The 12,073-nt window shown below is 40.1% G+C and overlaps 1 protein-coding gene across 1 annotated transcript in view; it reads left to right on the top strand.

Annotated features, from left to right (window-relative positions):
- The window catches only part of tln1 (talin 1), a 30,169-nt gene that overhangs the window by 1,659 nt on the left and 16,437 nt on the right, over nt 1-12,073 (top strand). Inside the window, exons 2-24 of the mRNA XM_077737245.1 lie at nt 4,451-4,614; nt 5,339-5,436; nt 5,538-5,667; nt 5,730-5,882; nt 5,957-6,099; nt 6,415-6,542; nt 6,619-6,679; nt 6,827-6,931; nt 7,005-7,160; nt 7,260-7,361; nt 7,788-7,864; nt 7,963-8,143; nt 8,294-8,407; nt 8,493-8,601; nt 8,669-8,877; nt 8,940-9,038; nt 9,708-9,875; nt 10,025-10,319; nt 10,682-10,848; nt 10,932-11,060; nt 11,137-11,250; nt 11,649-11,762; nt 11,859-11,993. Coding sequence (XP_077593371.1) covers nt 4,485-4,614; nt 5,339-5,436; nt 5,538-5,667; nt 5,730-5,882; nt 5,957-6,099; nt 6,415-6,542; nt 6,619-6,679; nt 6,827-6,931; nt 7,005-7,160; nt 7,260-7,361; nt 7,788-7,864; nt 7,963-8,143; nt 8,294-8,407; nt 8,493-8,601; nt 8,669-8,877; nt 8,940-9,038; nt 9,708-9,875; nt 10,025-10,319; nt 10,682-10,848; nt 10,932-11,060; nt 11,137-11,250; nt 11,649-11,762; nt 11,859-11,993 — 3,117 coding nt within the window. The 5' untranslated portion in view covers nt 4,451-4,484. The remainder of the gene's footprint in view (nt 1-4,450; nt 4,615-5,338; nt 5,437-5,537; nt 5,668-5,729; nt 5,883-5,956; nt 6,100-6,414; nt 6,543-6,618; nt 6,680-6,826; nt 6,932-7,004; nt 7,161-7,259; nt 7,362-7,787; nt 7,865-7,962; nt 8,144-8,293; nt 8,408-8,492; nt 8,602-8,668; nt 8,878-8,939; nt 9,039-9,707; nt 9,876-10,024; nt 10,320-10,681; nt 10,849-10,931; nt 11,061-11,136; nt 11,251-11,648; nt 11,763-11,858; nt 11,994-12,073) is intronic.

The following is a 12,073-nucleotide window of genomic DNA, read 5'->3' as shown; positions in this document are numbered from 1 at the left end:
ATTCATTTTCTAAACTGCTTATCCTTACAAAGTTTGCAGGGGTGCTGGAGCCTATTAAACAACCAATCAAAATCGCAGCCAAGGACAATTTAGCATAGAAAAAATGAAATATTCAATCCAACAAAATAAAATTGATATATTTAAACTTGAATCCAGACCCAAGGTCCATTCTAAAAGTTGTATAGTGTATTTATGAATGAATCTGCTACCGTGCCAGAGGATTGTTGCCAGCTTCTCCCTCTCAAATCGGATTGGACGGCTAGAGGCGTCGATGGCAGGTAAATGCCGGCGTCGTAAAGTATCGCAAGAGTACACAGTTACGTATTTGTACTCCTTCTAATTAGAGGTGGAGAGAGGGGCTTGTTGCTACTTGCTTGACGCAAGCATCTCACAGTGCTGAAAGACAACTGCTATGTGGCGCTTTGTGGAAGAAAAAAGGTTTTAAAAAATGTTATTATATGTTTGATTCCCCTTTTTGAAACAATGGAAGCAATTTCTAAAAAAAAAAAAAATGTTTGGAGCGACTGCTTATTGTCACAAATGCGTGCTAGCGTCATTTTGGTTCCCCCCAAAGCCAGACCAGTTAAGGAGACTAGCTTTTCATTCCAAGGTGCTGCTCGCCGTGTTTTTACTCGGCCATATTTGGGCAAGACGTGTGGCGTGCCCCGCCACTCCTCGTGCATAAGAAATCATTTTTTTAAAGACGGCAAGCCACCCCAGAACCGCCATTCAAATACAAAAGTTCCCGTACGATATGCTAATTAGTATGTTTTTGTTTTAATGGTCAGTGGTTTGTTTGGGGAAATCTTCCATTTGGACCGGATGTTTCCCAAAAGGAAAATTTGGCAGGAGGTCTTTGGATGCTGGAGTTGACCCGCGAGAACTATTTTTAAAGTATGTGAAATTGGAGATTTTTTACTAGAGGTTAAAATAGGAAAGAACTTGATATGTTTAGCACTTTTTTTTAGATGTCAAATTGCTCCAACCAAAGAATATACAAAGAGGAGGGAAAAAAAACATGGCAACTTATAGTCCTCTAAATCTGACATCTGGCCTGTAAATATGACACAACAACAGTAAATGAAATTTTTGATGCGTTACAAAACATAATAGAAACCAAAATCTGCAGGAAAAAAATGAACCATCATGCAATGGGTACTTCATTTTTATTATAGCAAATTGTTTTCAGGGAATTGAATGGAAAATGTCCAAATTTGATGAATTCCAGGGATCCCGATTAGGGTAAACAATGTTGTTTATTTTAAGGAGCCCTCCATTTCTGTGTGGAGTAGTCATGCTAAACTCTGCATAGTTCGGTATGCTAAATATTTCTGCTAGGATTTTTTTGTTGTTGCTCTTATAAGCGCAAAAGTAAAGGCTAATCTAAAAAAAATGCTAACATTCTAGGCTGTAGCAATTCAAATTGATAAGTCACTTTTTGTCCCTACCTTGGACAATAATAGAATTGAATGGTACTGTTGTTATATAGCTAGCTAGATTCATTAGCATGGTCTAAAATAAATACATGTCACCTCACCCCTGTGAGGGGAATTTGTGGGAAAATAAAAGCATCTATTTTATGTTTGAAGGATAAGATAAACACAGCTGCGGCAAATAAATCAACAGAGAGAGCCGTTGGGCTAGGTGACACGCTAGCGACAATTTGATACTGACCTGACAGCTGTTCCATTGTTCCTCTTTAATCAATGGAAAACAATTATTTAGAAATGGCGGCTACTAATAAAATTTCCTAATCAATCAATGAATCAATGCCTAGCCCAGTGAACTTAATTGAATTGATTGCTTTTATTGTCATTATACAAGTAAAATGGGATTTAAAGCTTGACCACAAAGTGCACAAATAACAACAACTTAAAAAACTATAATAATAAATAATCAATAATAAATAATCAATAATAAATAAGTAAATAAATAATAAGTAGTCAACATAATAATTAGTCACAACATAAATAAGTAGATAAGGGACAAATAAGAACAAACAAATGAAAAATAATAATAATAATAAAAAATTAGATTAGATATCTTTATTCATCTTGTATTTGGGAAATGTTATTGTCGGGTGAGAATACAGACACAGCAAAATACATTTTAAACATAGGGAGCTACAATCTATAATCAATAAATATGTAATAAAGAAATAAATAGTCAACATAATAAATAAATAGTAGTTAACATACTAAGTAAGTATTAGTCCACAACCACTACTACTACTATAGTTGGAGTGCGTTATAGCGACACAGAGTGGCAGGCTAGCTATTTCAACGCATCATATGCAAAAAAAAAAAAAAAAAAATGGACATGAAACAGAGACGCCGTTGGGGTGATCTCATTGGCACTATTCCTGCAAGCGCTTCATCACCTCTGTCAACACTATGAGTCCATAGTTGCCCCCTCACCTTATTTCCGCCACAAGCTAGCTAGTTGAACACTTAAAATTGTGCCTAGCTGTGAACCATTGTTTGTTTGTGTCTGTTCCCTGCCTGAGATAGGCTTCAGCACCCCCCGGGACCCTCGTGACGACAAGCAGTTCAGAAAATGAAGGTTTCCTAAAGCAATACAACAAGTAGCAGAGTCTGTTTCCTGAGCCGTCCCTCGAGACAATTTAAACATCTTTCGGTTTGTCGGCATGTTAAAGTTTGGGCCAACATTTCCATTAGGCTTTTTCCCAGAATTCTCGGTGCTATTAAAATGAGGGGGAGGGGGGAAAGACGGGCACGAGTCAGCATTTTCTTTGCGTAAAAAAGATAGTCCCCATCTGTTGATGCTAGCATGCAGATACAGACAATTTGGCTAGCAGGCTGACAGTTGACAAGACAGCTTTCCCATGTCACGGAAGGAAGCGACCAATCACAGGAAGTCACAAATAAGGCCTTAGCAGTTGCATTTTTCACACAATTCACACAAATACCTAATCTTACATAGTTTCCACAACTACTAAATCTACTTTGAATCCAAACTAGTACAAAAATCAAAATAAAATAAAGTCAAGCTAGTTTTTTTACAGCTATTTTCATAAGAAAAATGACAACCATCCAAGAACAATGTATTTTTTGTCCTCATGCTGTTTTTAGATGCTATTGTCATGCTAGCAAACCTTCATTTTGGCTCTTATGTTTGACAGTTTCATAGACATTAATTAGACTGCAGTGGAAAAGTTGACTGTATGTATGTTGAATCTCCAAATGTTTTACAAAATGCCTTAAAAGACACTTCTCTGTCCTAAAAAAAGAAAAGTGAATTGTCTTATATTTTCCTCAGCACTTTTGAAGATGTCCTTTAAGACTCAGCAGACAGGATACGGCGCTTCCAGCTGAATCATAGCTGGGGGTGTGTTCACTGCTGGAATGCCCTTATATGGCATAGAGGGGCTTTTTAAAACAGGAAATGATGTCACACGTCAGCCAAGAGGAGGAGGGGGAGAAGAGGGAGAAGTTCTTGAGGTCACCGAATTGGCACAGTAGACTTGGACGTTTTAGTGTCAAATTTTAAAATGTCAAACACTGTCAAAACATCAATTCTTCAAACTAAATGATTGACAAATCTTTATATTTGAAACATTTCAAGTTGCCCTTGTCCTAGCCTCAACCCTCTTCCTTTTTAATTGAGAAACTAAAGTGTCTAAATTCGAAAATGCAGTTAGCTAGCAACTGTTTTTTCTTTACATTCTGGGATGAAATTCTGTAACTTTTCCGGTTGGCAAGTTCCTCATTTTAAAATGGCTACCCTGAAAAAAAACTCCCTATTATTCATGCTGTTAAGATTTTCATTGGAAAGAACTCCAATTTATTTAAGTTCTCTTAATGGGCTACTTTGAATATTTGTAACTTGTGGAATGTATCAATTTATAAGCCATATTCTAATTTTTTGAGTCAGCCAGAGCATCTTATATAGTAATTACATTAGCTAAAATCCATTATGCTTTGGTTATAATTTCGACTTCAAACTATTTAATGCAGCTTTTACTAGACTTGCAGTTTAGAGTCTTAACTTGTTTTTCCAAGGATATATTTTTTAAAGTGACAAAATAATGTGACAGGGCTTTTTTAGGGCATTTTTACAATGTATCAACTCACTCGACATGACCTTGCACTCCCGTAGAAATGAAGACATTTTTATTTGTTTTTTTAAGGATGATAATTGCTTCAATCTGCAACAGTTTTCCCCCTTCAAACTATTTCCTGCCAAAGTGAACTTTACTGACTGTTGGAAATAAAGCTAACGCTAAGTTGTGTGGCTACATTCTGTGGCTATGTTATGTCATCATTATTAAAGTATAAAGAATACATGTACAGTTATTATCATTTTATTTGCCTATTGTGTCAAGTTAAACAACAACAAAAATGAAAAAGGTCTAGTTCGTTGACGTTTTGTAAAATCTCTTGGAATATTTGACCTGACGTGCTTTTTTTCTCTATTTGTCGGGGTTAAGGAGTGAGTTGGGTGGACGTGCAAAAGGAGACATCATGGTGGCCTTGTCGTTGAAGATCGGTGTGCGAAATGTGGTCAAGACCATGCAGTTTGAGCCCTCCACCATGGTCTACGATGCCTGCCGCATCATCAGGGAGAGGGTGACGGAGGCACAGCTTGGACAGCGTGAGTTACGCTTGATAAACTATCTTTATTTTTCATTTAAAAGAATTTTAAATGAATGAATCGCAAAAGAAATAATACTATATACTATGCTATGGGAAGAATGCTAAGTGCAATGTGGTTTTTACCGACATTTCCCCTTTTTTTTTATGTCCAAGATCCAAATCATTGGGGAAGCCCCACCCTGGAGTAGCAGCCATTAGCTAAAAATGTTAAATGTTTACGATCATTTTCTCGATAAAAACCCAACCCGTCTCACGTCTTTGTTAATATTCGCCTTTTTCTCATGAATGGAACTTGTACAGTATTTTTAGCCCCAGTCTGGTGTCTTTTTGCCGTCCAAAATGGCGTCCTTCCCCCTGAACAGTAATACCCTGAAATACATTGAGTGTCTTAATGTACCAAAAATTTGAGCTAATAGTAAAATTTCCTGCAAATTTTCCATTGTAACACCCTATTTTCAGATATTTTTTTTCCTATGGTGGAAACAGATTAATTTGTATTCAGTCGCTATTTTACATGGGAAAATTTGATTTGAGATATGAGCTTGGTTCTGGAATGCATTGAACTTGTATCTCAAGGTATTCATTACTGTACTGACAAAGTGGAATGTTTTTTAAGAGTGGAAAACTTGTATGGATCACTCAGAACTTTTAGAGTTACTAAAAATATAGGATTGAAGGCATTTATCCGCATAATAATTCCTTTGTTGTTGTCATGGTTGCAGCCAATGATTACGGACTGTTTCTCTCCGATGAAGACCCCAAGAAAGGCATTTGGCTGGAGGCTGGAAAAGCTCTAGACTACTACATGTTGAGGAATGGGGTGAGTCCCTCACAAAATAAAGTTATCCAATCCCATCCAACATTTAAATCAAGTCATAAGTCTAGCCATTTAAAAAAAAAAAAAAACATGTCTTCTCACAGGACACTCTGGAGTACAAGAAGAAGCAGAGACCTTTAAAGATCCGAATGTTGGACGGCACGGTGAAAACCGTCATGGTGGACGATTCCAAGATCGTCAGCGACATGCTCATGACCATCTGCGCCAGAATAGGTTTAAAACGAAAAAACTGCACCGCTCAAAGACCAACTTAGTCACGAAAACTCTGATTTTAGGCATCACAAACTACGACGAGTATTCGCTAGTGCGGGACATCGGTGAGGAGAAGAAGGAGGAGATCACGGGAACTCTCAAAAGAGACAAAACCCTGCTGAGAGATGATAAGAAGATGGAAAAGCTCAAACAGAAGCTCCACACCGATGATGAATGTATGGCGCAGATGCGCTTTTTTTTGCCTAAAAGCTGAACTAGTCTAGAAATGTATGTTTTTGTCCTTTTTTAGTGAACTGGTTGGACCACGGACGAACTTTGAGGGAACAAGGAGTAGAGGAGACGGAGATGCTGTTGCTGAGGAGGAAGTTCTTCTACTCGGACCAAAATGTGGACTCCAGGGACCCCGTGCAGCTCAACCTCCTTTACGTACAGGTAAATGGGGGCCATTTTAGATATAATATTGACATTTTTTTATATTTATAAATGGATTAAATGAACTGGATTAAAAGCCCTGAATATTCTGTTTTTTATAGATCTAAAACAATATTTATTTTAGATTTTTTTAAAATATATTTTTAGATTTTACACAATGATTTTTGAACTAAAAACACGGAAAAAATGGATTAAATAATGACAATTATTGATTTAAAAGGGGGAAAATCAGGAAATTTAATATACATCCCTACTCTTTATTTTAATAAGGTGTTTTGTATTTATTGATTGGTAACTTTTGTACTTTGGGGACAGGCCCGAGATGACATTCTCAACGGCTCTCATCCAGTCTCCTTCGACAAGGCTTGTGAGTTTGCAGGTTATCAATGTCAGATCCAATTTGGTGACCACAATGAGAACAAACACAAGCCTGGATTCTTAGAGTGAGTACTATTTTGATTTATTTTAGTCTCTTTTTCAAAACTACATTCCATCTAATTCCTGTTTTGTTCCCGACAGTTTAAAAGAGTTTCTTCCCAAAGAGTACATCAAACACAAAGGAGAGAAAAGGATATTTCAGGTAAGGATCTAACAATAGTAAAATAAAACAACCGGCTGAATAGGTATCTGTTAACATAATTGTTTTCAGACCAAATTACGAACAAAAAAGTGCGACTTATAGTCCGGAAAATGCGCTATTAACGACGATTTTTTACTGTCTTTGCAGGTCCACAAAAACTGTCAAAACCTGACGGAAATCGAGGCCAAAGTCAGCTACGTAAAGCAGGCCAGATCCCTAAAAACCTACGGAGTGTCGTTTTTCTTGGTCAAGGTAAAAACGATCCCGTCTCGCTATGAGCCAAAATGGCGGAACTGACTCATTTTCTCATCCAAACGGCTTTCAGGAGAAGATGAAGGGCAAGAACAAACTGGTCCCGCGACTGCTGGGCATCACCAAAGAGAGTGTGATGAGGGTGGATGAGAAAACCAAAGAAGTCATCCAGGAGTGGAACTTGACCAATATTAAACGTTGGGCCGCTTCACCCAAGAGTTTCACGCTGGTAAGTGACTACAAAAACAAAAGCAAGCGGCCACCATTTTGGATTTTGACTCCTTTGACGTCAATAGCTGAACAAAATGTGATTTGTTTTTGCTTTTAGGACTTTGGAGATTACCAAGATGGCTACTACTCGGTACAAACCACAGAAGGAGAGCAAATTGCACAACTTATTGCTGGTTATATTGACATCATTCTTAAAAAGGTAATCGGAATAAGAATAATACTGATAAGGATACCCTCTAGTCTCTTCAGTTTTGTCATAATACAGGTTTTATACATGTTTTGGGGGCTGTAAACACAAAGATTTATCTTTTATTTACATCAAACTTTTAGTTCTACTGTTAAATATTTAAAAAAAAAATTGGTCAACACATTTTAGATGTTACCAAATACAAAATGACTACAGAAATAGAGTTTAATGAAGAATGGGGGTACAGTATGGAATAATTTATAATCCAATGTTGAAATTACACAGCAAATGAGAGTAATTGGTCCAGAAAATACTTATTTTATTTTTTTTATATACTCAATTTTAAACCTGGGGAACTTTTCCATAGGCAAAACTAAATAACACATGCTAAAAAAATGTGTCTTTATGAACATGCTCTAATGTAACTTCTATTGACAGAAAAAAAGCAAAGACCACTTTGGACTGGAGGGAGATGAAGAATCCACCATGCTGGAGGACTCTGTCTCACCTAAAAAGTATGTTTGGGCTTCTTAAAAAATCCCAGCCAAGCAAAGATATGACTGTTAGCCCATCGTTGATTTTATTTAATTTAATTTTTGTCATCTCATTACAGGTCAACAGTGATGCAGCAACAATTCAACAAAGTGGGCAAGGTGGAGACGGGCTCGGTGGCCCTGCCGGCCATCATGCGCTCCGGAGCCGGCGGTCCCGAGAGTTTCCAGATGGGCTCCATGCCTCAGGCCAAGCAGCACATCACCAGTGGACAGATGCATCGGGGACACATGCCGCCACTGGTAAAAAAAAAAAAAGGCCCCAAAACCATAAGTGCTTCTTCAATAGTATTGTAGACCAGACTTGGCCGCAATAATCAAAAAATAGGGTCTAAAAATGTTGGTTTTTTTAAAGACTGATTCATGTTCATTTTATTTTATTTTTTTTTGCAGACTTCTGCTCAGCAAGCCCTAACCGGAACCATCAACTCCAGCATGCACGCCGTCCAGGCGGCTCAGGCCTCCCTAGATGACTTTGACACTCTTCCTCCCCTGGGAACAGATGCCGTAAGATTCCATTCTGCTCATTTTGCCATCAAACTCAAATCCAATAGCGCATTCACCACATAACTCCTTCTCGTTCCTTTCCAAGGCATCCCAAGCTTGGCGCAAGAACAAAATGGACGAATCCAAACACGAGATCCACTCTCAGGTGGATGCCATTACCGCCGGGACGGCCTCCATGGTCAACCTCACTGCGGGTTAGTCTTGCAAAAATGCTGCCATTTTGGCCAGAAATGAAGTATTTTTTGACAAATCCGTTCCCAGGCGACCCGGCCGAGACGGACTACACGGCGGTGGGCTGCGCCGTCACCACCATCTCGTCCAACCTCACCGAGATGTCAAAGGGCGTCAAACTATTGGCGGCGCTCATGGAGGACGAAGGAGGCAATGGACAGCAGCTACTGGGGGCCGCCAAGAACTTGGCGGGCGCCGTCTCCGACATGCTCAAGACGGCTCAGCCCTCTAGCACAGAGGTATTTCATCATATACGCTGTCATTTTGAAAGTATTTTTTTAATGATTTTGTGCTTTTTTAGCCTCGACAGAATCTACTCCAAGCGGCTGGAAACGTGGGCCAAGCCAGTGGAGAATTACTGTCCCATATCGGAGAGACGGACACCGATCCACAGTTTCAGGTTGGTCCATTTTGCTCCTAAAACTGTAATTGCCATATTTACTCGCATATAAGCCTTAAAATTGCCTTAAAATGGTTGGGTTTTACAATTTCTCCCATATAAGATGCCCTGTAATTCTCAAATTTTACCTCCATATTTATGGTTTAATTAGGTAGTACAAATGTCTTACTTTGAAGGGAAAATCTTAAGATTAATCATTGCACCTGGTATTTCTGAGAAACTGTAAAAATACACCGTTTTTTGTGTCTTTTTGATTGTTCCTTCTCATCTGTATACGTGACAGTTTGGAGGTAAAGGATCTTTCAGGGCTACCAGATGGAGAGTGCCCTCTTATTGTCAAATGATGGTAACAAATGTCTGCTTCAGACATTAAACGCTGCAATGCCAATCAAAGAAAAATGTGCTTAAATTCATAATCCACCAATCAAAACTCAAATAATTGGTACGATGAAGTATTGATTTTTCATTTATTCTAAATACTGCAAATCTGGGGTGTCAAACTCAAGAAATTAACCCTATTTAATCCACATTTAGTTTGTTCTAATCCAGTTATAAATCAATCACCCTCACATGAATGATTACTGGAATTCAATGATTTGCTTTGGGCCGAATTCACTTGACTTTACTTGGTGTTTGCCGCCAAATAACGTACACTTCTGCCCTTTACAGGATATGCTGATGCAGTTGGCCAAAGCCGTGGCCAACGCGGCGGCGGCCCTGGTCCTCAAAGCCAAGAACGTGGCCCAGAAGAGCGAAGACTCGGCTCAACAGAATCGAGTCATCGCCGCGGCCACCCAATGTGCTTTGTCCACCTCTCAGCTGGTGGCTTGCACTCGAGTGAGTCCATTTCAATATTATTCTATCCTTCTTTCAAATTTAAGATTCCGAAGCACACATTGTAGATGCAAATGTGGCGAAATTGTGGCTCTCGAGCCACTTGTGGCTCTATGTTGAGTCGTAATGTACATTTCTCTCCCGTTGCCAAGGTGGTGGCGCCGACCATCAGCTCGCCAGTGTGTCAAGAGCAGCTGATAGAAGCAGGCAAACTGGTGGCCAAGTCCGTGGAAGGTTGCGTGGACGCCTCCCAGGGCGCCACTCAGGACGAAGGCCTGCTGAAGCAAGTGGGCGTGGCCGCCACTGGCGTCACGCAGGCCCTCAACGAGCTGCTGCAGCACATCAAGCAGTACGCCAGTGGCGGTCACCCCATTGGCCGTCATGGGGAGGCCACAGATCGCATTTTGGATGTCACTGAGAACATCTTTAGCTCCATGGGAAATGCTGGTGGGTGACATGTTTGCTTCAAGTAGTCATTTCTGCCATTATGAGTATTTTTAGTTTTGAATCATAGTAAAATCAGAGTTTTTTTATTAGTTTTAGAAAATTGGTCTTCTCATCTCAGCCTCTGAGTCAAACAAATATTATTACTATATTATAGAGTCTAGTTTTTATAAATAACTGTTGCATGACAATGCAGTACTCGCCACAGAAGATAAAGACAATGTGTCAACATGCTGATAGTCCCTAATCAAGCTAACCCAAAATGGCATTGTCACCACCATTGACATTCCATAGCACATTTAGCACCAAGTTTAAAGTCAAGCGTATTGGAATTTGCATTAAATGTCTCCATCTCCTGTTTGTAGGCGAGATGGTTCGTCAAGCTCGCATCCTGGCTCAAGCTACGTCCGATCTGGTCAACGCCATCAAAATGGACGCGGAGGGCGAGACGGACCTGGAAAATTCACGGAAGCTCCTGTCGGCCGCCAAGCTTTTGGCGGACGCCACCGCCAAAATGGTGGAAGCTGCCAAGGTTAACTTCTATTTTCGTACCGGAATTTTTACATCATTTCAAAATCGTTGTGGTCCCAGTTAAACATGATTTTTGGAATTCAGGGGGCGGCGGCCAATCCCGACAGCGAAGAGCAACAGCAACGATTGCGCGAAGCGGCCGAAGGCCTCCGAATGGCCACCAATGCCGCCGCGCAGAACGCCATCAAAAAGCGACTGGTCAACAAGCTCGAGGTAAGAAAAGACGTTGCATTTTGAGTCTAGCGCCGGACTTTTTTGAATTGGAATTGTTTTTCCCGTTTCGTGACAGAACGCGGCGAGACAAGCGGCCGCGGCGGCAACTCAAACCATCGCGGCGGCGCAACACGCTGCTTCCTCCAATAAGAACCCGGCTGCTCAGCAGCAGCTGGTCCAGAGTTGCAAGGTAAATACAGTCAACCCTCAATTATTGCGAATTAATTAAGAAAAAAGTTCAGAAAAATGTGAAAATCTAGGCTGAAACTCAAGCGGAAACCACTCTTGCTAATAGGACTTAGCATAGAAGAGAAAAGTATATATAGTTACTATAGGGGTGATTTTTCGATTATTATTATTTGAGGTATTACTGTACACATACTGGACGTCTATCATCCTCGGTGGGAGTGTATATGTTTAAAAATATTCTTCTTTTCATGTTTACTTGGAGTTATCTTTGGTATTTTTGGGAGGCATTGAGGTCTCCCTCAATGAATTGCAGTGTATAGGTTAAAGTGATTCAACACAGATGATTTTTTTAGGGGGTGGTTTTGATTGACATTTTTTGTTGTTGTGCATTTCTTGTAGGTGGTAGCAGAGCAAATCCCTCAGTTGGTTCAAGGAGTTCGAGGCAGCCAATCCCAGCCTGATAGCCCCAGTGCTCAGTTGGCCCTCATTGGTGCAAGCCAGAACTTTCTACAGGTACTGCAAATAAGAATTGACATTCAACTTCCTAGTATGATCCTTCAAAAATTACTGTTGCAACAAAGGCTTTCATAATCTTTCCCCATGTTTCAGCCCGGCGCCAAGATGGTGACGGCCTCCAAAGCTACCGTCCCTACCATCGGTGACCAGGCATCCGCAATGCAGCTAAGCCAGTGCGCTAAGAATCTGGCTAGCGCTTTAGCCGAGCTCCGAACCGCTTCACAGAAGGTGCCGTGTTGCCTTTTGAAAGTTTCTCCTCAGAACTTGACCTCCATAAAATTCCCATCTGATGATACACGTGCTAGCAA

The sequence above is a fragment of the Stigmatopora nigra genome, chromosome 17, assembly GCF_051989575.1.
Source record: "Stigmatopora nigra isolate UIUO_SnigA chromosome 17, RoL_Snig_1.1, whole genome shotgun sequence".
NCBI lineage: Eukaryota > Metazoa > Chordata > Actinopteri > Syngnathiformes > Syngnathidae > Stigmatopora > Stigmatopora nigra.
This window is presented reverse-complemented; position numbering and strand designations above follow the sequence as displayed.